Source organism: Alnus glutinosa, chromosome 2 (genome assembly GCF_958979055.1).
Source record: "Alnus glutinosa chromosome 2, dhAlnGlut1.1, whole genome shotgun sequence".
Lineage (NCBI taxonomy): Eukaryota > Viridiplantae > Streptophyta > Magnoliopsida > Fagales > Betulaceae > Alnus > Alnus glutinosa.
In genome coordinates, this window is record NC_084887.1 from 24,927,692 (window position 1) to 24,951,525 (window position 23,834).

At 36.9% G+C, this 23,834-nt stretch overlaps 2 protein-coding genes and 1 long non-coding RNA gene across 4 annotated transcripts; 2 read left to right on the top strand and 1 right to left on the bottom strand.

The window, feature by feature from the left end:
* Positions 1 to 3,550: 3,550 nt before the first annotated feature.
* On the top strand, positions 3,551 to 6,551 carry LOC133861912 (uncharacterized). Its single transcript, XR_009899086.1, has 2 exons — positions 3,551 to 3,952; positions 6,346 to 6,551. It is a non-coding gene; the product is annotated as an uncharacterized LOC133861912 (long non-coding RNA).
* A 255-nt stretch (positions 6,552 to 6,806) lies between these two features.
* LOC133861683 (protein DYAD) lies at positions 6,807 to 11,980 on the top strand. 2 transcript variants are annotated; one of them, XM_062297477.1, is made up of 10 exons: positions 6,807 to 7,199; positions 7,456 to 7,508; positions 8,077 to 8,146; positions 8,312 to 8,421; positions 8,517 to 9,169; positions 9,319 to 9,702; positions 9,900 to 10,017; positions 10,121 to 10,204; positions 10,775 to 11,440; positions 11,547 to 11,980. In XM_062297477.1, the coding sequence occupies exons 2-10, from the start codon at positions 7,467 to 7,469 to the stop codon at positions 11,715 to 11,717; spliced, it is 2,298 nt and encodes a 765-aa protein (XP_062153461.1). In that variant the 5' UTR covers positions 6,807 to 7,199; positions 7,456 to 7,466; the 3' UTR covers positions 11,718 to 11,980. The 2 variants fall into 2 exon arrangements, with proteins under 2 accessions (XP_062153461.1, XP_062153460.1); XM_062297476.1 differs by lacking the exons at positions 6,807 to 7,199; positions 7,456 to 7,508 and having other exon boundaries at positions 7,818 to 8,146.
* A 2,171-nt stretch (positions 11,981 to 14,151) lies between these two features.
* Positions 14,152 to 21,025, bottom strand: LOC133859333 (8-amino-7-oxononanoate synthase). The gene is made up of 11 exons (XM_062294708.1): positions 20,574 to 21,025; positions 19,761 to 19,903; positions 19,515 to 19,622; positions 18,400 to 18,638; positions 18,265 to 18,306; positions 17,347 to 17,434; positions 16,891 to 17,024; positions 16,563 to 16,651; positions 15,199 to 15,349; positions 14,998 to 15,066; positions 14,152 to 14,404 (listed from the first exon to the last, which is right to left on the bottom strand). The coding sequence occupies exons 1-11, from the start codon at positions 20,854 to 20,856 to the stop codon at positions 14,278 to 14,280; spliced, it is 1,473 nt and encodes a 490-aa protein (XP_062150692.1). The 5' UTR covers positions 20,857 to 21,025; the 3' UTR covers positions 14,152 to 14,277.
* Positions 21,026 to 23,834: the final 2,809 nt, after the last annotated feature.

The following is a 23,834-nucleotide window of genomic DNA, read 5'->3' on the forward strand; positions in this document are numbered from 1 at the left end:
ATGATCATTAATACGAAGTATTTGTGAACAATTAATACAAGAAGGTAGGGGTGTGCAAAACCCGCAGCACCCGCCCCGCAGAGGACCGGGTTTTCGGTTTTTTTTTTTGCAGGTTAGGGTCTTAATTTGAAAAATATGTGCAGGGCAGGGCGGGTTGTGGGTTTAGTGTTTTAAAAAAACCAGATCCCTGCCCCGCCCCGCACCAAGGTAAAACAAAAAAAAAAAAAGAGAAGAAAACATAAATCTAATCAGAGCCCTAGCGCCCTTCGCCCTTCACTTTTCTTTTTTCATTCACTGCGCCGCACACACAACACTACACAGTGCACACACTTCCCCTCTCTTCTTCCCCTCTTCTTTCTACAACACTTTTTCTCTTCTTCAGTTCTTCCCCTCTCTTCTTTCTTTCTAGTTTTTTCCCCTCTCTTCTTCCCCTCATATGACTCTTCTCTTTAGGTATTTGACTTATCCTTTAGTATGGTACTCGTTTTTAGGAACTGGAGAAGGCGTCTTCCTCGCGCAACTTGATAGTGACGACGTCGAGAAGTGGACGCCCATGGAAGTTATGGAACAAAGCAACCACCCCTCACTTTTTTCTTCATTTCTCTTCAAGCCCACCCCATCAGATCTACTCTGAATTTGCAAAACCCGCACCGGCAGAAACCGCCCAGCGACCCTGCGGATACAGTGAGCAAATTTGCGGTTGCGAGTGGGATTTTCTATACCCGCATAGTTGCGGGGCGGGGGTAAAAATGGCGGAAATCCGCCCTGCCCCGCCCCGTGCACACCCCTACATGAAGGTCGTGAAATAATTACTATAAACTTAAGGGTTAAATATTATTTAATCCCCTCAACTAACATCTCTTTTTTATAAGGCATTATGAACTGACAAGTATAATGATTTGACCCTTCAAACTGTCAATTTGTTGCAACGTAACCCCATCCGTTAGAGGCTGCTGTCTATTTGGATGAAAAATTGGTCAAGTGCTTGGCACGTGACCGCTTGTGCCAGATTCTCCTCAATGTGCCCTTGTGAGGATTAAAAAATAATAAAAGGAAAAAATGAAAAAAAAAAATGAAACGATAAAAAACAAGGGGTGGTTGCTTATGGGGGAAGGGTTTGCCTGGGAGCTACCCTCAGAGGTGGTGTCGGCCACCTTGGCCACCTATAGGGGTGGCTCGAAGGCAACCCCCACCTTTGGAGTGGCCCGCGAACGACCCCAGATGGCGTCGAGGGTGGCGACAAGCCACCCAAGAGATGGCTAGCTCCACCTCTGGGGGTGGCTCGCAGGCCACCTCCCTCCCCCAAAGTGGCAGCCACCCCCTTGCTTTTTTTCATTTTTTTTAAAATGTTTTTAATTTTTAAGTTTTTTATATATATATATATATATTTAATATGTTGATATTTTTTATTAAGAGTGACACATATCATCATTCTATTGGTGATGAAATGGTAAACTAACGGAATCCATCAAATGTTTTGACGAAATTTGACTGCAGCGACTAATTTGTTATTTTGGTCTACCCCGAGGACATTTGAATTATTTTTTATACCGCAATAAGCGATTTGTAATTTAGGTCAACCACATGGACTGATTTTACATTTATCCCAAAAATGTTAAGTTTTAAATTTTTATATATATTTACATATTTAATTTATTTATACTTTTTAAAAAAGAGTGGCACGTGTCATCATTCTATTGGTGATGCCACGTAGTACATTAATAAAATCGGTCAAGTTTTTTGATGAAATTTGACTATAAGGACTAAATTGTTATTATGGCCTACCTTGAGGACTTGAATTATTTTTTATACTACCATGAGCAATTTGTAATTTTGGTCAACTACAAAGACTGATTTTGTAATTATCTTTAGATTTGTTTTTCTTTCTTTCTTTCTTTCTTCTTCTTCTTCTTTTTTTTTAAATAGTCTTTTTCAATCAATTAATAAATACAAAGGGTAATTTTGGTTTTTTAATTGTCAAAATATGGGTATTTTCAGAAGATTTTAGTCATAGTTGATTTTCTGTCCAACATAATGACCGAAGCATGAAACTTTTCATTTCATTGTTTTTAATAAAAAAATTGTTGTTAGTTGAGGGACTAAATAATATTTAACTATAAATTTAAAAAGCTTTCAAATAGGAAATATTATGTTAATACTCCGTTTGTTTAAGCGTAAAATATTTTTTGAAAAATATTTTTCGTATATTTTGGTGTTTGGTGCCATTGAAAATAAAAGTCAAACCGAAAATATTTTAGTTTGACCAAAATAACTTATTTAGTTTCGGAAAATAATTTACATTTTTAAATTCCGTAAATCATTTTCTGAGTTTGAATTTTTTATTCTCAAACCGCTGAACCATCGTTAGACCACCACCAAGACAAACTCAGGCAACCGTCAAGTCACCACCAAACCATACCGGCTGATCACCGAGCCACCCTCGGGCTATCGTTGGACTATCACCAGACTCCTATCGAGCCACCCCTGAACCACCACCGAGCCACCTTGGACCATCACCGAGCCACTCCTAGACCATTGCCGAACCATTACCGAGCCACCCTCGGACCACTGCCGAGCCACCCTGAACCATCATCGAGACACCCCTGGACCATCACTGAACCTTTCTTGGACCACATCTGAGCCACCCTAGACCATTACTAAGCCACCACCGGACCATCGTTAAACCACCGTTAAGCCAGCCTTAGACCACCGCTGAGCTCACTGGATCACTACTAAACCACCCCGAACCACCATTGAGACACATTTGGATCATCCTCGGACCACCACCAAGCAATTATTTTATATTAATATTTTTATGTTGTGAATACAAATTGATTTTTATAGGTTAATATGATTGAATGAAAAAACAAAAAATATATGTGATTTTCCATACGCGCCAAATGCTGAAAAATGTTATATGTGAAAAATATTTTCTTGAAAAATAATTTTTTTTAAAAATATTTTACGTCAAAACAAAAGAAGCATAAGTTTGTACGTAATAAAATAGGCTTGAGTCTCCAAGGGGTAGCTCAATCGGCTGGGGACTACGCCTCATAAAGCGGAGGTCACTAGTTCAAATCTCACCTCCCCCTTGTGTGGACATATAAAAAAAAAAAAAAAAATAGGCTTGATTGTTTGAAAAGGCAAATGGCTTTCGTGATTTGCAACATCGATCGTACGTATTTGTAAATTGAATTATCCATTCCATATGTTGTAAAGTTGTTGGCTATATTTTCTTTCATAATTCTATCAATTATATGAAACACGTTAATTTCATGAAACCCAATGGCAATATGTATCCCTTTTCATATATATATATATTTGTATTGGATTAATTAATGCAACTTAATCTGTCTAATTATTATTTAAATCACACTATACAATCATTGGGATTACAAATACGAGCATACTAAGAGCTAGTTGCTAATTACACGATAACTCTTGTAATAAATCTTGATCCAAGCTAGCTATGAGACGTCATGCATGAGTTTAACAAAATTTGATTCCATATATAAAAAGTCACCTACCTAATCTTCACAGATTGGCCATATATAATTGATCTCTAATTATGACAAAGTCATCATTAAGTTTAAGTAGGCCCTATAAATGAACCGTTAATTAAGTAATTAAAGAAATGTTTCAAGAGATCTAGAGCGGGAAAATATGGGTAGAAATGGTAGTAGAAAACCAGTCCTGGAGAAGATTATGGTACTAGTAATTGTACTTGTGCTAATTGTAGTGCAAGCTGATAATCCTCCCCCTCCCTCTATAATTTCTCCTTGCTTTTCCTCTCTCAAACCATGTGAAGATCATGGAAGCCACAGAAACATAAAAAGATGCAATGAAAGGTGCAAACGTACTTGTGCTGGATTCAGAACTGAACATATATACAGGGGTTGCGTTGGTGGTTGCAAAGCACAGTGCTTGAAAGGAGGGCTTCGAAGTCAATATAGTATGAATTTCTCAATTTAGTTATTACTTTATCTTTTCATACAAGTGTATATATATATATTTCTTTCTACCTTAGCAAAAAAGGTGTCTGGAGCCTTCTAGCGTTATATGCATGTGGTTGATTTTTTTTTTTTTTGGTTTTTCGCGTCTAATATTCAAAAAGTGACAACAGATCGATCGATCGACCCCCTCAAAGTATCCAATTGTGGCACAAAGACCCTCTGTCAATTTTTCCGCCTCTTTGGATGGAAATTTAGTTAGGTGCACGTGACATTTCATACCTCAACTCTCAAAATAGACGTCGGGGTAAAGTGTGTTAAAAAAAAAAAATACTTGAAAAGAAGTTAAATGCAAAAGAAAAAAAGAACAAAAAAAAAAAAGAACAAAAATCAAAACACAAAAGCAAAAAAGAAAAAGAACAAAAAAAGAAAAAAAGAAAAAATGGAGTGGTCAGGCCACCCCTTTTGGCCCAATGTGGGTGGCTCCCTATGGCCGGACTGGGGTGGCTGAATCACCCCATGAGAAATGGGATGGCTAAAACTACCCAAAAGCATTTTTAAGAATTCAGGTCTGAGAAAGTCACGTGTGCCGCACATAACTGACTTTCTATTCAAAGAAACAGAAAAAATTGACGCTAAGGTCTTTTTTGGGACAGTTAGATAGTCTGAGAGAGTTGGTAGTCACTTTTTGAATATTGGACAAAAAAAAGAAAAAAAAAAGTGGATACTTCGGGAGGTAGAGTTTTTTTTTTTTTTTGCAAAATTTTAGTCTCCATCTTTCTTTAATCAATAATATAAAGCCAAGTTTAGGGGAAAAAAAATATTGACTTCAATAATACCCATATTCTCCCTTGGCAATTCAACTTCAATAATATATTAGGTATATACTCTCCAAAATTAAAATGAAGGAAAGATATTAATTTGGGCAGTAAAAAGAAAGAGCAATGATATCTTCACAACCTCTCATACCCAACTCTCACACAACCCTCTCACATTGTGTGGGTCCCACGTATAGGACCCACACAATGTGAGAGAGGGGGTTATGTGGGAGAAAAAAAAAAAAAAGTTTCCTGACTGATCGATTCAGTTATCACAAATTTTGCTTCATATGTGTCGTGTGATTTACTTTTATTAGAGTACTAGCAACAGACACCCAACTATTTTTCTTAAATTTAGAAAACAAAATTACTTTTTGCAACAATATCTAAAAACATTCTACAATAACTTTCCTTAATTTTTCCCTAAACCATTAAAATATATATATATATATATACTTTATTTTTTTCTTTCATTTTATTATTGGAAGGAGAAGAGAGGAGAGAGAATCGAGTTTATGATTATAATAATAATTGGGAATGCTACAGTGTTTCTCAGTGCATTGAAATTCTCAATGCTTAGGAAATTTGTTGCAGGTATTTTCTGTGATTTTTATTTTTTTTTATTTTTTTTATTACATTTTCCCTATATTTAAGGAAGGGAATCACCTATAAACTTGCTACTAGTGCTCTTAGCATGCATGGTCTAGGTGCATGGTCTAGGTGAAACGCTTTATTTTGAACTTCATATACGTAATTGTAAGATGAGTTTTTTTTAAAAAAAAATTTTTACCTTATTTTTTCTAAGCAAATAATTAAGGAAAGGGTACATGGATTAAAAAACCAAAAATGTGGTGGGTTCCTAACAATAAAGTCAATAATGAAAAATACAACCAAATGATAACACTGACGGTTCCGAACATAATGTGTTGAGATAGCACAGACCGATTTCCAGCAAATGTCTCCACGTCAAGAATAAACCACTTAGACACAAGGAGACTAGATCCCACAAAACGAAAGATTAAAAAAAAAGAAGAAGAAGAAGAAGAAGAAGAAGAGAAGCAAAAAGCAAGAAGAAGAAGGAGAAGAGAAGAAGAAGAAAGAAGAAGAAGAAGAAGAGGAGAAGCAAAAAGCAACAAAATGCATAAGAGTTCAACAAAACATCCCAAAATAGCAGCAACGTTGGATTCGGGAAGAAGGCGGCAACCAGGGGAGCAAGGGAAATATGCGCGGGCGAGTGAGATCCACAAGCTAGCGCATGGAGGCCAGACGATGGTGTTGAGGGCGGCAAAGAGTAGCGAAGAGATCAGGGAGGATGTAGAGAGGCACGTCGATCAATGGTGGAAAACGACTGAAAGAGACATATTGATCTACATAAAAAAAAAAATCCGATCATCAAACCATTTTTGAGATAGACGGGAAGCAAGACGGTGTGTTATAGACGATCATGTGGAAGCTTCTTATTTACGATTCTATATTATCTCTATCTAAATCATTTTTTTTCTTTATTATTATTAGATTTTTTTTTTTTTTTTGAAATTATTATTATTAGATTCTTGATGTTGTAATTGTCTAAACAGGGCCGGCTAGACTACATTGGTGATAGAATGGAAGGAGATTCAGAAGCAAGCTAGAGCAATAAAAGGAAGAATAAAAGTTGTTTCTTGTTATTGAAGAATAAGATTGATGCAATTAATTGTACGTTATATATATGTTTTTCTCAAATTTGTTTGTACCAAATTAAGGAAGCTATATATATATATATATATAATATGGATCTGGATCATATTGGGCATACTTGTTCGATCTTGCCAAAAATCATACCTATTTTGTATCTTAATCGATATAATTACCATTAAAAGTGCATAATTAATTTCTCATCACATATTGCACCATATATATATATATATATATATATATATATATATCCCCTCATATACCTTTCTCACCAGTCAATAAAACGGTACAAAAATGTGAATCAGAAAAGAAACATAACTTGAGACTCAAGCCAAAATCATTCAAACCATCAACACCAAAAAAAAAAAAACTCACTAAATTAATGGCAGTGACTAGTGAGGGGCATATTTGGGAAATGTCGCGTAGGGGACCAAAAATGATTGGAGAGCTCACGTGAGACCCAACACGTCTGGTAATTATTATTAATTTATTCCCTCTCTCTTCTACTCTGAAATGTTGCACGCATAACAGATTTTCGCACCGCATTCTGTCTACAACCATCTCTTTTTCTCGAGAAAATATTCAGCGAAAAGGTCTGCTATATCTATATATAATTATATATATATGTATGCTTTGTTTCTTCTTTTTTTGTTTCCCTTTCGCTCGCATTCCTCCGATCGATGATGGTTCTTGGTTTCTGATCTGGATTTGATCCACAAATTTACGTTTGGGCCGGCTCGTACATTTCACAATTAAGGTATGTACCTGTACCTGTTTTTGCTTCTGAATTTGTATCTCTGAGTTGAGCTCTGCAAATTTTCCTAGTTTCGTCACCGTTAGCTTCTTCTTACACAGCCGCAGTACTTTGATATCTTACTATACGTAGAAACTGTCCAAGCTAGCAAAATAAAGCAACAAAAAAGCTCCAAATTTCTAAATTCGTCACTTCATCTTTTGCAGTTCTCAGTCATGAATTTTTATAAACCACATTTTGCTCTGTGTTCTTTGTGTAGATCTCACAGTCATGGAGGAAAGCTTGTGTGAATTTGAACCTGCACCAGCCATTGTAATCTCTCCCTCTTCTCTCTCTCTCTCTCTCTCTCTACTTTGTTAGGTTCTCTCACTTTGCCTGTAGGCTGTCGCTCTCTCTCACTCACGCATCTCAGCACTCCCACTCTCGCCCTTGGAACGGTTAGAGTGAGACCGGTAGCCAATCCGACGGTGCGTGGGATTTATTGTCTCCTGCACGCTCTACAAACGCGCGTGAATGTCGCCCGAGCTAGTTTGTTACGGCTTTGTTCGTGCACATGTCGTAGCTAAAGAACAAATTAACGTAGAAATTAATAATAATAAAAAGAAATAAATGGGAGAAGATTATAATAATTACGAAAAACCGCATGCATGGCATGGCAAGATAATATCACCGTTCCTACAATTAAAGCAAAGCAGAGTATTTTCTCTGACGATTTGTTTGTGCGTGTGTGAGTACTGTGACTAGGCCAGATGATGGGAGCTAGAGAGTAGGCGTATAGTGTAAAAGTGTGTGTATGTATGTTTTACTGATCACCGGAATAATTGGGTATTTTGTACGTGGTGTGTGTGTGTTCGTCGTCTTTTGGTTTTTCTTTGGGCAGGAAATGGAGTACTTGGAGGATTTGGCCAGACATACACTGCCCAGAAGTTCTTCCATTTGTTCCCTACTTGGTAAGACACCATCAACACCCCCTCCTGATACGTATCGTTTTTTCACATCCCGCATATGCCCCTCCCCGTCCTTTTTGCATCAAATTTACACCGACGTATGTCCCCCCCTCACACAAACACTCCAAAATGTGGACTAACCCGTTTGTGCCTTTCTTCGCATTGCAGAGGCTTTAGAGGCCGTAGAGCACATCAGAGTGGGTTCTTTCTATCAGATCGACCACTCCAAGCTCACCCCTCAAACCCCAGATCAGCTTAGCTCAATCCGGGTCGTCATGGTACGTTTCATATTCCATATATATTTATTTGTCATTTTTTCAAATGTTTTGTGGGCTTTTTTTATATTGATGATTGGTGGGGATATATATTGCAGGTGAGCGAGAAGACGGAGCTTAAGGTAGCAGTGAGGTACCCAAGCACTTACTCTCTTCGTACGCACTTCAGCGATGGGAACGCTGGGAAACCGGAGGGGAAGAAGCTCCCTGCCCTGAGCGAGAAATACACAATGGGTTCAGACCTGGCTGGAGACCTGCTTTACCGAAGAATAACACCTCAGGAAATTGCAGAAAAGCGGAACTCATGGAGCTTCTGGTTGGTGCCTTCTGCGGTGGCTGAGAAAGACTCAGGCCCAGACTTGAGGACTAGGCTCAGGAATGCGGTTTCTAAAAACGGTTTGTGCTTCTCTGAGCTCAGACTCGCTGGTATGGCCCAGTGGGGTAAGCGTAAGCAGGTCCGGTTTCTAGGCAATATCATAGAGCAAAATGTTGAAACTTTATCGAGGAAGGCCAAAGATGAGGAAGAAGAAGGGAGAGGAGATGAGGATGAGATAGAGGAAGTTGAAGGAGAAGGTCTATTTAAGGTAGAGTCGTCTAAGACAAGGAAGAATCTTAAGAGAAAGTGCCATGATTCAAGCAGAGCTCAAAAACCCAAAACAGCAAAGCATGAGAAGCAATGCCAGATTCAGGTTTGCAATCAGAGTAAGAGGAAAAAGCTCAAAGAATCCATTGAAAGATGGTCTATGGAGAGGTGAAGACAGAGGACTGGACAATGATAATGTTAAAGCTTAGTAATTTTGTCATTTTTTTTATTTTTTTATTTTTTTATTTTTCTGTTTGTTAAGTTGGTTTAGGAGTTGGCATTTTAATTAATTAATGGGTGAAATTGTATTTGTGAAGGTATAAGTTGGCTGAGAAGAACATGTTGAAGATTTTGAAGGCCAAAGGAGCTGTCTTTGGGAACCCTATATTAAGGCCAGCTCTGAGAACGGAGGCAAGGAAGCTCATCGGCGATACTGGTTTATTAGACCATTTGCTGAAGCATATGGCTGGAAAAGTGGCGCCGGGTGGGGCTGAGCGGTTCCGGCGGCGGCACAATTCTGAAGGGGCCATGGAGTATTGGCTGGAGTGTGCTGATCTAGTAAATATCAGAAAGGAAGCTGGGATTCAGGACCCTTATTGGACTCCACCACCTGGATGGAAGCCTGGAGATAACCCCTCTCAGGATCCCATTTGTGCCAGAGAGCTAAGGGAGCTCAAGGAAGAAATTGCCAAAATGAAAAAGTACTGACCTTTTTCTTCGTATCATTGATGTAAAATGTGCCATTTCTCTTTTCAGTTGTGAACTTTATCTGTCCTTTTGTAGGTATACATTATGGATCTTACTAGTAACCTTTTGCTCGTTATCACTGCTCTTACTTCGGCCCTTTTCTTTTTTGGAGTTGGTCTTATTGTGTCTTTTGTCTTGCTGAACAAAACAGGGATATGCAGGAGCTAGTGACCAAGGAGCCAGAGGACAATCTAGCTATTGTCCCTGTCCCAACCTCTTCTGTGACGAGTCTTAAATGGGATCTTAAAGGCTCATTGATTCCATTGAAGGTGAGTGGACAAGTTTTAGGATGGATTGATTTCTATCTTTAATTGCGGTCGTTCAGCTTGATGGTGCCTCTTTTAGTTAACTATGTGTGTAATGTTTTCACAGGAAATGCATATTGAATTGATGAATAGGAAATCTAAGATTGAAAAACAGCTGATGGAAATTTCACAATTCTTGAGCAGAATGGAGGTACCAAACCTTGAACCTACCCCTTAGTTCTGAATGTTTTGTTGATTGAAAGTGTATGCTATGATCTGAGCTTTTTGTTGTGAAGCACGTGATAATTACGGTCAGACCAGTGGTATCCAAATTTGGGACATGACCCACATGCTGATGCATGAAATTCTCCTATTCCTCAATGCATCGTCAGTCTGAATTAAGTCTCATATTGGTGAACAATTGACTCTCACATCCTTTGATCAGAGGAAAAAAAACATCCTAAACTTGAATCGTTCTTTGATTCTTAATCTATTGTAAAAGGATCGAGAAAGTTGGTCCCCCTTTAACCAGAGTCAATGAAATGGGCAAAAAATCCCCTCCCCTTCATTTATGGGTAGTTATAGTTAGGATGATCTGATGATGTAGTGGACATGAATTAATTAATACGTGATCAGCAGCTGTTTTAATACCTTGTCACTGTAAATGATGTATTAATTTGATGAACGGAATGATATAAGTATTGCACACAACATCATAATTACATGTATATCATCAATGATGGTGTTGAATGATGAAGCTGGGATCATTGCATTCATGCAGGAGCAAATGGGGATGCTGAAATCAACATTGGAGGAACCAATCATGTCTGAAGCAGTGGCGCCACCGCCATTATTGATAGGATCGCCAATAACAACATCCGACAATGAAAGAGAGAGAAAAGAGTTGGAACAAAAGAACAAATCAGCAATCAAATCAATTGAAGAGCAAAAGGCCGGGGGTAAGTGGGGGGACAAGAAGGCAGCAGTGACAGCAACAGAGGACAAGGCAGCAAAGATAGAAAGGCTAAAGAGCGGGTTCAGGATTTGCAAGCCACAGGGTACCTTCCTGTGGCCAAACATGGCCATGTCCCCTCAGTCGTCTGTGGTCAACCTTGAAGACTTCCTAGCTGTCCGAACCCCACCCTCAGCCTCTTCCGCGACCTCAGCAACCCACTTCCTCCAGCTTCCATGGAACCCCCACCCAGCTTCACCTATCAAACCATTGGCTGAGAAGCTCCCTGTCAGCAATGTCGGCATTCTTGACAGTGTCACTAAACCCGCCCCATCTCCTCCTCCTCCACCTGAGACCCCCGAAACCACTTTCAAGAGCTGTGTCATCAACCTCAATGAGCCCCCTCAGATCCAACACAGTGACACTGGCTTCTGTGGGACAATCACCTACCAAAGACGGCACCATAACTTGACGTCCGATGCTTCAATGCCACGTGTGAGCATCTCTCAGTCCTAGCTTGTCTCTTCCAATTCTATTTATCTCAATTCCTTCAAAGAAAGTGATCATCCTTTCATGTGCTTTTACTTTACTTTATATACAGTTGGTAATGGGTAAGAATGAAGACGAGGGAACAGAAGCAAAGGATATGACGAGCAATTGTGATGAGCAGCAGCAAACCCCTTGTGGTTGCTCCTCTTCCACCTCCAACTCCTCGTGGTTGGCTATGGCTACTTCCAACCCGTCTTATTTGGAAAAGTCCAATCGGGGTTGATTGGTTTTAATTTGCCTAATCACATCATTTATATATAGTGAAGTTTAATAAATTGATACAAGTCGATCTTCCTAGGGAATATAACAATATACTATAATTACAGTACTTGTGGACAGTATATCAAACTTGCAATAGGGGAATAGGGGAGAATTAAATATTGGGTGTGCGGGTTCTGGAAAGAGAAATTGACACACTCGTACGTATATGTCTCTTTTGGAAGAAGGAAAGGTTTAAAAAGACAAAGTTATAGCTACGTACGTGTAATGAAATGGTGATTATATATGTTGCTCTTTTTTGGAAGAATACGTATATATATAATATAGTAATAATAATGTCTCATTGGCTCTTTTATGTACATGTTGGTACTTCAATTTTGGATACTTGCCATGCAATGATACAAAACAAATAGATTCACTGCGATTGAACATATTATAATTCATAAAAGAAAAAGAAAAAGAAAATATTTAAGTCCAATCTATATATCTAGACTAGGGGTAGGGGTGAGTAATTAAATTATGAGTTAAAAAAATGATGTGACTTGTGACTTGTGACTCGTGACTCAACTAAGTTAAAATGCGAGGTGGCAAACAACAAAATGGCAATGGCTATTCTTTAATTTCAACAGGGGAGAAAACAATTAAAGTGTTCCAAAAAAAAAAAAAAAAAAAAAAAAAAGAGTTTGGAGGCCTATTCATGAGTAGTGGAACAAACTTCGATAATGGATTTCAGTTAACTTGTATTATAGGATAGTGATTGGGAGGAGGCCAAATGACCGGCTCTTTCCCCCCTTTAATATTAAAAAAATCACTTTCAATCCACTTTTTGTCTTTTATATTATTTTATTCTTTTTTTTTAAATTGAAAGTGATTTTTTTAATATTAAAGGGGGGGAGAGAGCCGGTCATTGGCCTCCCCCCAATCACTACCCTGTATTATAAACTCCGGCAAAATTCATACATCATTTTGCAATTTTAAAAACAATTTGTGTTATATTTGAAAAGGCACTTGAAGTAGGCTGAAATCACAATGGAATTACACGCCAAAGCAAATTTGGGACAGGAACAAAGAAAAACAAGTATATTCCACATCTTCAAATTCTCATGGACTCACGGTCTCGTACGAGACCTCTCTCTCTCTCTCTCTCTCTCTCTCCCCTATGTTTTCCATACGACTATACGAGACCAAACCTTGCGAAAATTCCCTTCTTGTTGCTTTTTGGGGAGGAGGGAGGAGCTTGGATCCTTCCTCCTTTCCCCTACTGCCCTGTTTCTAGTTTTTTTCGCACATTCTTGCTCTTATTTTTTCTTTACTTCTCTTTGCAACTTGGGAGCTCGATTTGCTGTATTCAGCCATTCTCCTCCATGCACGTGCCCTATCGACCCACTCCCCCCCGGTGTCTTCCACTCCTCCCCAGCTACTTTGCCTCCGCGCATGTCAGTCACATGCCACCACCAAATCATATAGTTTTTAGGTGCACGAGCATGACTTTGGCTTCTTGCTCCTTCCTAATGTCGGATCTCCATAGTTGGGCTTGGGCTGCTGGTTTTGGCTATAGTGACCCCCATAAATGGTTGCAGAAGGTTTTGAGGTGTCCTACGGACATCAAGGCGGTGCATCGCCCATGCATCTCAATTCCAACAGGTTTCAATGCACTTTTTCCAGATGTAGCTTTAAAAGTTTGTTTGTTGCTGCAGTCGTTTCTACTATCAAAACCTTCTGTTGACTGCCACATCAAACCGCTGAGTGGGGCAGCTTTCCTCTTGGCCAGAGCCAAAACCCAAATGGACTGAGTCAAATTTTTGGCTAATACCTAATAGTTTTAGGATCTATTTAAGCTGCGTTGGTTGGTTTCCGTGAGTGTTTGTTGTGTTTGCCACCTTATTTTGTGATGGATGGATGCCTGATATATCATCCCTTCCCCTTCTCCCTTTGTAATTGCTTAGAAAAAAAAAACAAAGAAAAAAAAGAGAAAGAAATCTCATGGTCTCACCGTCCACTTTTATAGCCAATCAAATAGGTACTTTTCCCCAAAAAGAATATAGGGATATCTGGGTCCATCAAACACCATTAACTGCCCTTCTAATTTGCATGAGGATACAATGGCAAAGTGCCAACCTTTTCTACATTATCCCATCGATAACAATACATGTAAGTTTTCCCTTGGCCAGTTACCACAAAAAATTAAAATTAAAAATTTTTTTTAAAAAAAAAAAGAAGAAGAAAAAGAGAAAAGAAAGAAAGAAAGTTTCATATTGTCTGTAGATAAGATCGCTTCTGGTCCTAGCTTAGACTTCACATGCACAGGCAGACATATGAAAAATGTTGACCAATGAACCCTTGCAAGTGATCTAGCCAGGTCATTCCTGAGCAATATAAGCTTATGGCTGGAAAAAAAAAAAGTACATATAATAAAATAAAATAAAAGTGGACCAAGCTGCCCCTTAAGTATCTCTATTACTGCTGATTGACAGAAAAATTACAACATTTCAATCATTCTTGCAAAATTGAATCAATGCAATCCAGGAAAGAAAAAAAGAAGAACAAAAAAAAGAATTCAAACACTACAGCCTTGCATATCCAATTGAGATTTGGTAGCCAATATCTTGGAAATCAATGCAGTGCGAGAGTGCAGTGGTGAGCTTCTTCAGATCATCCATTGTGTGCACTGCACTCAGAGCTACCCTAAGCCTAAGCAGGGGGAAAAACGAAATTAAAAAGATAAATTAGTGCATTGGAAAAAAATAATAATAATAATAAAGGAATCACATCCAGAATAGAATGTCAAATGGTAACTAGAAACTCAAATCTGACTATAATTAATGGCTTTGCTTTCGACATCCAAACTTCGACAAGAATGAATTAGCCCTAATATTAACTGTTGTTCAATAGCTTTAACTCCTCTTATCTTCTTCCGCTGTCATCTTTTACAAATCCATATGCATATGCATTTCCACTAAATAACATGACTTGTATTAACTAGCCTTTTATGCAATCGGTTTGAGTAAATGCAATCCCATGTTTTCAGTCAACCTTAACAAACATTCCTAAGCCAAACTGGAGGGACAAGGGCCACAAATTTTCCGATAAAGGCGGTGGACACATGGGAACCGCACCCGAATATTTAGGGGTGAGCACCAAATTGCAATCCCTGTAGTTGATGACTAAGAGCATGCAATAGCATCAATTTCAGAAGATAAGATCAACAAGATACATACAGCACAACTAAATAATTATGCTCAGATCAAACCAAACAAAAGCATGATGAAGAGCACACAACAAACCTGCATGAGTTGGGAGGCACTGTTGGGGGTCTGATTGCAGTTACATGGAAGCCAGATCTCAACAAATGGCTGTTACAGAATGACCAACATTCAGTAGCTGTTTTAGCAATGACCATAATCACAGAGAGAGAGAGAGAGAGAGAGAGAGAGAGAGAGAGAGAGAGAGAGAGAGAGAGAGAGAGAGAGAGAGAGAGAGAGAACCGGCTGGCTTGTAGGGCCTTCTCTTCACTCCCTACAATAAGAGAGATTATGGGACTTGTGATGGGGATTCCAGTAAGGGTATGAAAATCATGCACCCGTTTCCAAATTTCCCTTCTACGCCAAGTCTCCTTTTTTGCCACAATTACAGCAGCTGCATGTCATACTCAAATTGTTAACATAGAAAGCATTTCACCAAGGAGGCAAAGGAGACAATTATTAGATGCAGATAAGAAAATTTATTCCTGAAGGAGATTGTAACGTATAAAGATCACTCAATTATAAAATAGTGTCATAGAATCTGCAAAGAATCATTCAAATACGTATCCACACACACACAAAAGACCTCAAATGTCAACCCTACTAATGTCCTAAGTCAAATAAGGTGCGAGCAGAGCATTGGCAAAGTGAAAGCGTCAAAACGAAGAATATATTAAAAGAGTGTTTTTAAAGGAAGATGTAATTGCAATGGGCATATGAGGGTTCTTACTTATAATACCAAATAATCAGGTATATATATTTGAGTATAAGTAGAAATTAATAAATGACACATTGGTTCATAAACTCATTGTGAAGAATATAAAATTAGTTAGGCCTTTATGTAATTACATATGTTTAAACAACTATTTTTGGTTTGTCTGGGTTCTAGTCACTACGACAATTCTTCTGCATGTTCTTTTGCTCATTCCATTTTCGACTTTGAGAAATGCACCAGAAAGCGTATGGCAGATGAATTGGTCAGCAAGAATGTATCAATATCAGCTGTTGCAACACCGTGAACTGGTATAAAAAATGTAGTGATTTCCCTCTCAGGATCCTTTAATTCTCCGTGAATCTTGAATTCATGTAGAAAAAAAAAAAAAAAAAGAACTTACATGCTGAAAAGTTAAGTTCACGGACTATAAAAAGTGAAATAATGAAATGAGGCCAAATCTGCATTCAGATTGCCCAGTGTGACTCTGCACCCTTTAACAGGCAAATCACATACTGAGCGTAATGGCTACCTGTCTGCTGTGGCATTTGAAAGTCCCATATTTTTATATCAAAGCTAAATCTGGAATTCTAACATGTCTCCTACAGTATGTACATTACTTCTTGACCTTTTATGCATACATAAGACATGCTAGATGATGCAAATCTCTGTAAATGGGAAACTAACCAGAGTTAAACAATGAAAAGTACCAGAACCATGCAGAAGAAAGAAATTATAGCTCAAATGACACTTCTTCCCCACAAAAATGGGATAGAGGGAGAGGTTGTGAGTTCAAAACCCACCGCATGCTTGTGTGCCTTACCAATAATGAAAAAACAAAAGAGCTTAATATGTGAATAAATGACCCCCCAATAAAAGGAATTCTAAGGTTTACCATGGGCAGCTGCAGCAATGGGGACTGGCATAGCAGTGGAAAATATAAAGGAGCGACCCCTTGATTGTATGAGTTGCTTCCAGTTTTTGCTGTCAATACACCATTCAGAAAAAAGGCAAAACTAAATCAAACAAAATTTCACATACATGAGATAAAACATTCAAGGAACTCATTATATAAATGCTACAGAAAATTGGTTTGTTATGCTAGGTCTAATACAATGAAAGTCTTATGTCCCCAAAAGTTTTCTAGACGAGTTCTATTTCCGTTTATTTATTCTATTTTTCCACATCAGTACCAGGAGGGAAAAATACAAAAGAAAGATTACCTGCATGCTATGAATCCACCACTGCAACCTGCAGCCTTACTCAAAGTGCCAATGCATATATCAACATCTCCTTCACAATTGAACTCCTCAGCTACTCCACCCCCATTTTTTCCACAAACAAATGTTCCATGAGCCTGAAAAAAGTTCTCAAAAAGAGTAACTACTTATCAGAGCATATATCTGCATCAAAGTAGGTGAATAGTAAAGCCAATTTTGCCTGTAGCACACAAACTAAACCAATGTGCATGTTGATGGCTAAAAGTAGAAGAATAAATAAATTTGATTGTCAGAGAATTGCTCTAGCTGATATTATCCATGCTATGGCTGTCAAAACAAAAATAATAGACTTTACATTGAAGGGTTAACTTCAATCGCAATATGAGTACCATGTCTACAAGACAGGCTCCAAATAGCTTCTTTTGATTCCATAATCATCAATATATAAAAGTGACTTACATCATCAACGACTAACAAAAACTGATGCTTCTTACGAAGCTTCACTAGCTCAACCATTGGTGCAAAATCTCCATCCATACTAAACAAACTGCAACAAAATGAGATTGAAGTCAATCACCAAATTCAACAATGCACAAGCACACACGTTGAAACATTGGCTTTGTAAATAATGAAGTCACAAGAAGGTTTAGGAGATAAACATAAATAATAACGCCTAACATAAGTCTCTGTCAGCAGTAGGAACAATCACCTAGACATAGACACCATTAGCTAAACATACAAAAATGAAAATGTTTCCCATTGACTAACTGAGCTCATCCTAGTACAGTCATTTCTGTGATGAGAAATGTGAATACTGAAGCCAAGACCAAATGTTTGGTTAAGACATGCAAAACATGCGAAGCCGAGAAGACATACAATTAATACTAAGTTATATGCAAAGTGGATGAAGCAATTAAACTCAGGCTTTGACCTTCTGCCATAAAGAATAAACCTCAAGAATTTGTATTAAAAGACATCTTGGAAGTCCCTTGTCTCATTTTCGTAACTTATATAATAATCTGTTCTCAATATGGTCTGAATGAGAAGAAAGATTGCCTAATCAGAAGTCTCCTAGTTGGGATCCATATAATAAATGTGCCACATATGGAAACCTTTGACTTTGATGCATAAGTTCTAAAAAGAAATGCAGGATAAATTTTTTGATAATTATTCTCAATCCAATCCAAGATAAAAGTTTCTTAATGCCCATTTGACAACTTAATATGTGGAAAAAAGAGAAGAAAATTTAGAATCTCATAGAAAGCACTCAGACAATTAACTTTGTTTTCCTGGTTGTCATTTTCACTTAGTTTTCTCAGCCTCAAGGAGCTTGCAGAAAATGAGTTTGAAAGTAACACTTGATATAACATGACTAACCCATCAGTGACAACGACTTTCTTCTTCAGTTTGCATTTCGATCTGTCAAAACACAAATGAATTGCAATAATATGAGTCCTGGGTCAGTATGCTTACAGGGACACTTAACATTTCAGACAAAAGGTAAAAACCTACAAGAGCTCATTAAGGTGAGACATGTCACAATGTTCATAGATGAAAACTTCAAGACTTCGATATCGCTCAGCAAGACGAATACCATCAATTATTGATGCATGATTCAGTGCATCAGAAAATATGGCAATCTTCTCTTCCTCCAACAGTTTTCTGCCTGCAGCCAAGAGAGCAACAATATTTCCTAATGCTACCATTAAGGCCATATTGGCTGCAAACCCAGTAGGACAAAGAAGGCAATCCTATGGCATAAATTTTAAACACGAATGCATTAGCTTTCAGTCGAAATAACTAGAAAGGTTATACAAATTACAAATGGTGATCAAGAGAAAACAACCAAAAGTATTAAACCTTCAAGAAAACCAAAAATTGATTTCCATGGTTTCAACAAAATCATAATACATCTTGTAAATCCATGATCTGAATAACAATCATCATTGGAACCAGGTCAATCATGCATGTAGAATTCCAACACTCTAGATGGTATTCTTTCACACTCTGCCTCATGCCAACATCTCTAACTGCCTTATATATATATATTGGTCATATTGCTATGAACAGGTTGGCTTTATTGAGAAAAGGCTTAACATAATATGAAGCACCCAAAAAAAAAAAAAAAAAAAAAACAGCTTAAGGCATTATTATTTGTTGTAGAATTTTCATGGAAATACTTAAAGAGAAAGAGAAGGCCGGCAAATCTTATGTAGCCTCTCTCACTCCTTTATCATATATATTGTTAAATTACCAGTTATCCCAAAAGCTAAGTTGATAGAAAATTGTGAATTTAATCATTTAATTTATATTCTAGCACTCCTCCTCACATGTGGGATCAAACTTCCCCTCAACAAGTGACGCCCAACACGTGAAATATTTAACTGAAATTAGACGTAACTTGTAGAATTAAGGTTTGAACTCAAGATCTTCGTTCCGATACCAAGTTGTAAAATTTGCAAAAAAATACTTGGAGAGAAAAAGAAGGCTAGCAAATCTTACGCAACCTCTCTTACCCCTTTAATATATAAATATTAAAACTCAATATAATGACCAAAATACCCCTGTAGGCTGTAACAAATCCCTATCACTAACAGATTCTTCTAACAATTATTATACACTTTTACCTCTTTTTTCTTCAGATCTGCCAAGCTTGACTCTAGTAGCCTATGGTAATTGGTATAGCCGCAAATTAGAGCAGAACCCCTTGGGCCCATTCCATGTTCTTGGGCTGCCTGGTTTACAATAAAGTTCATGATGTCATAGCAGTGTGTACAGGAGAAGGGGGGAATTTTAAAAATAAAAATAAAAATAACAAAACCTATGAATCTGGCAAAAGTAAACTTTGAGAAAAGAAATATCATCAAGCACACCTTTGCAACAGCATTTGCAATTGTCGGATGTGAGCTCAAGCCCAAATAATCATTTCCAGAGAACAAAAGTAGCCTTTTGAACTGCTGAGGACAAGCCTTTTCTTCATTATCAGTTACTTTATCTCTACCGAAAGCCTCGTCTCCTTCAATGATCAGCGCCAATGAGAATAATAAGAAGCTACATCTTAGTAAAATTCAAGGTCTAGCAGTTTCTTAATAACAAAAGCTAAGACATATTTTATGCCCAATTGACACCATTAAGATTACTTAGTGAAAGAAAATATATTACACATTTAATTATGAAAAAAAATTCAATCACAGGCTTATAACTCTGCATAATCGATCAAAATTTAAAAATTCTCGTTCACCGTATTCTTCAATATCTTTCCCCCAAATTTCCCATTAAATCATAATTAACTCTGTTGTCCTCATCCGAACTCTTTTGTCATCTGTCACGCATCATTTACCGGCCAATAATAATCCACACACACCAAGAGCATTAGACACCCTCATTCACATTCCATTATTGCCATCTCTCACCATGATCCAAAACAGAGTTGCATGTAACAATGAAATAAATGAAACCCATTTCAGCACACAATCCTCATTACACGTGACTAAAATCCCTCTGTAAATTTTCTCACCATATATGCATATACATATTATACTCTTGAACATTCACTATTATTACTGCATACATAAGTAATCAAAATTAAAGGAAAATAGTCTTCAAGTTTCAAACATCATTCAAAAATTGGAGCAAAAAACAACTAAAGCAAATAAAAACATGAATAGGAGAAACAAGAAGCGTACCAGTACTGGGAAGGTAACGGATCCATGTTTGAAACGTTTCTTCTGCCATCTGAACCTCCACAGAGGACCGGTCCCAGGGCTGCATTTTATCAAACACCTGGAAGACTTCGTTTCCTTTTTCTTCTTGATCGGATTTTGAGGAGTTTTGAGTTTCATTTTCAATGGCTTTTGGTGGCTGGTCACTGAGGAGGTGAATGGGTCTCAGAGACCGGAGGAGTTTCAAAGATTGAAGCTTTGCAAGTGCCTCTTCGACCAAGTTGTCCCACAAGCTCATTGTCTCCATTAGCAGAGAGAGACAGAGACAGAGGTCATTAGACTCTTATTAGAGTAGTTCAACTGAAATGCTAGTGAGGTTGAGGTAGTTGGGAGCGTGGGAATAGTGACGAAAACCTTGGGACGGTTACGTCGGTAGGCGGCTAAATTTCACCATCATTTTTTAGTCTGGCAGTTGGGGGCCTACCCCAAAAAGGCGTGTCTGACCTTGCTTCAAGTGGTCAAATATTATATATATATATATATATATATATATGCTAGAGCTCCTTCTTCTTCTTCTTTTTTTTTTTTTTTTTTTTTTTTTTTTATTTTTAAATAAATCATATTTTATTCAAATTTTTTAAATTTTTTTAAATTTTATCTCATAAGGTCAAACCTCGTAATTCTCCAATGATGTAGATTTAAATTTTTTGCTTAAAAAATTACATTTTGTAAGTCACCTTTTGAGAATTTTTTTTTTTAATTAAATTCATATCATACAGAATGACACAAAAAAATAAATTAAAAAGAGTTTTAGCATTTTTAGCATGTATATATATATATACATATACCCCAAAAGACAATTGGATGAAAGAAAGCACAAAGCCTACAGGCTACAGCCAAATTTGGCAGAGAGCTTTATGACTGGATGGACTAAAATAAGTAAATGGACACCGTCAGCGACACAGCAATTAGCTATTGTTGTCAGAATAATCTCTCAAGGGGCGTTATATTACTAATCGTTTTAGCTACAGCCAAATATGGTATGGCATTATGTGCGATTTGGGCATACTTCTCTTGGCCCTTTATCATGCTCATTTAACAACTCCTAATATTGATACTAAATTACTAATCTATTTGCTCTTTTTGCAGCCATAGCTTGTCACATGATTTGGATGGTCAGATGTAGAGCTTTTGGACGGCCTAGTTCTCCTAGCTCACCTATCGAAGGCCTGACTGCCCATAACCAAAAGAAAAAGACCTAGAAGGCCGATGACCCACAACTCAAGGCTTGGGAGGCATGTGGATGTGGTGAAAGGCATGTGGTCACTACTATATTAACACCTTTGAGCCAGCAATTCAAGACGGATGCCATTCAACTCACTACAGTGTATAGGGAAGAACGCTTTTTAAGTGCAGACCCTTTTCCCTTCTAGGTTCAATTAATTCTGAATAATAGATTCATTTTCATGAATTTGTGAATGGTTAGCTTCCATTGTGAATCATAAATTGATAACTCCATAATTTAGTAAACTATATATATTATCTTTTTCCTTCTTGAATGGCGTTACTTTTTTGTCCAACAACGTACAGCCACAGGAGGTAGCCACTAAAACCAGCTTGTCGGCCTAACAACCCCTGACAAAGCATTTTTTTTAAGGCAAGAATTCGTGGTATGAGTGTTTGCTAATTATCTTCTGGAGTTTCTTTTCTTTTGTCTTTTTTTCTTCTTCTTTTTTTTTTTTTAATTATTATTTTTAATGATAAAACATGCACACTTACAGCAATGTAAAGAAAGGAGTTGGAGGCTTAAGGGTGTAAGATGAGCATAGTTATTCGTGAATTCGGCTCGGTTAAGTTTGGTTAAACTCGATTCGATCTTAATTCGAATAATAAATGAGTTGTTCATGAATACAATAATATGTTCGATTATTAAACGAGACATACTCGTATAAATTCGGCTCGACTCAGATAAACTTGTATAACTTCATTTTTATAATTTTTTTTTTATATTATTTTAATTTTGTAATAAGAACATCGTAAGTAAAAAGAAATTATTTCCTAATATGATACATATAATTTGAATTATTGTTGTGAGTTTAATTTTATAGATTTGTGTGTACATTAGTGTGTCTGTGAGTATGTGTGTGTATGCACACACGTAATTTATGTATATGCATAATGAATTTATATACATACACATAAACTTGAGATTATATTATTTAATATTCAAGTTAATTTATTTAACTAACTCCAATAATAAAATTTTAACAATACTTAATTAATTAATGATTAGTATGGATTTATGAAAAAGTAAACAATCATGATATTTACTTTATATAAGAAATTAATAAGTTAAATGAGCAGCTCGTAATAAATAAGATCGAGCTTGACTTATGTTCGAAATAAAATTAAACAAGTTGAGATTGAACAGAATATATAGCTCGATAATAAGTTTGACTTCGACTCGTGTTCGAAATAAAATTAAATGAGTCAAACTTAAACATTCAATATTTGACTCAACTCGGCTAGAATAAAATGGAGGAAAAGATAGGGTGGTAAGTTTACTTTTGGATGCCCAAGCCCTACTATTTTTGTGCATTTTATTTTTTGTTGTAATCGGTTACTGTTGTATTTAAAATAAAAAATAAAAAATAAAAAATAAAAAAAAAAAGAAGGAAAAAAAAAAAAGAGTCTACAATCACAAAGCATAACACTCAAACAACAAGGGCATGAGCTGCAACACATGATAACCTGAGGCGGAACCACATTGGAATTTGGGGGGCATTATCCCCCAAGCTCCAACTGGTTGCATAATTTTTTTAAAAAAAAAAATACAATTTTTTTATTTTATTTTATTTTATTTTTTTATAGATATACAAATTCTTTTAGAATGAACTTTTTATCGCCCAATTTTATTTTTTATTTTTTATTTTTTATTTTTTTATAGTTTTGTCCCTCCCAAACCTAAAATTCTAGTTCCACTCCTAATGGCAACTTCTCAAAACTATAGGTGCAAAAGCATATACATATAAGGGCAAAACTAGAAATTTAGGTTGGAGGTAAAACTAAAAAACAAATTTGAAGGTGTAAAATTTTGATTTTAAAAGAGTTCTAGAGCTTATTATTTTTTATTTTTCTAAAAAAAAAAAAAAGTTATGGCTTTTAGCCCCCGCATATCGAATTATTTTACACTTAAGATGCATATGTACATAGAAGAACAACTAATTACCTCCAACAGTAAAGAAATGACTATAATAAAAGAGTATAATGTTGTTTATATATATA

What these genes read in the sequence shown, in the direction of transcription:
- LOC133861683 (XM_062297476.1), top strand. Translation starts at nt 7,990, where the DNA reads ATGTATGTTTTACTGATCACCGGAATAATTGGGTATTTTGTACGTGGT. An exon ending in AATTCTTGAGCAGAATGGAG is followed by an intron (nt 10,205 to 10,774) that starts GTACCAAACCTT and finishes GCATTCATGCAG; the next exon opens with GAGCAAATGGGGATGCTGAA. An exon ending in CCGATGCTTCAATGCCACGT is followed by an intron (nt 11,441 to 11,546) that starts GTGAGCATCTCT and finishes CTTTATATACAG; the next exon opens with TTGGTAATGGGTAAGAATGA.
- LOC133859333 (XM_062294708.1), bottom strand. Translation starts at nt 20,856, where the DNA reads ATGGAGACAATGAGCTTGTGGGACAACTTGGTCGAAGAGGCACTTGCA. An exon ending in CCGTTACCTTCCCAGTACTG is followed by an intron (nt 19,904 to 20,573) that starts GTACGCTTCTTG and finishes TGATCATTGAAG; the next exon opens with GAGACGAGGCTTTCGGTAGA. An exon ending in CATTGCTGCAGCTGCCCATG is followed by an intron (nt 15,350 to 16,562) that starts GTAAACCTTAGA and finishes TATGACATGCAG; the next exon opens with CTGCTGTAATTGTGGCAAAA.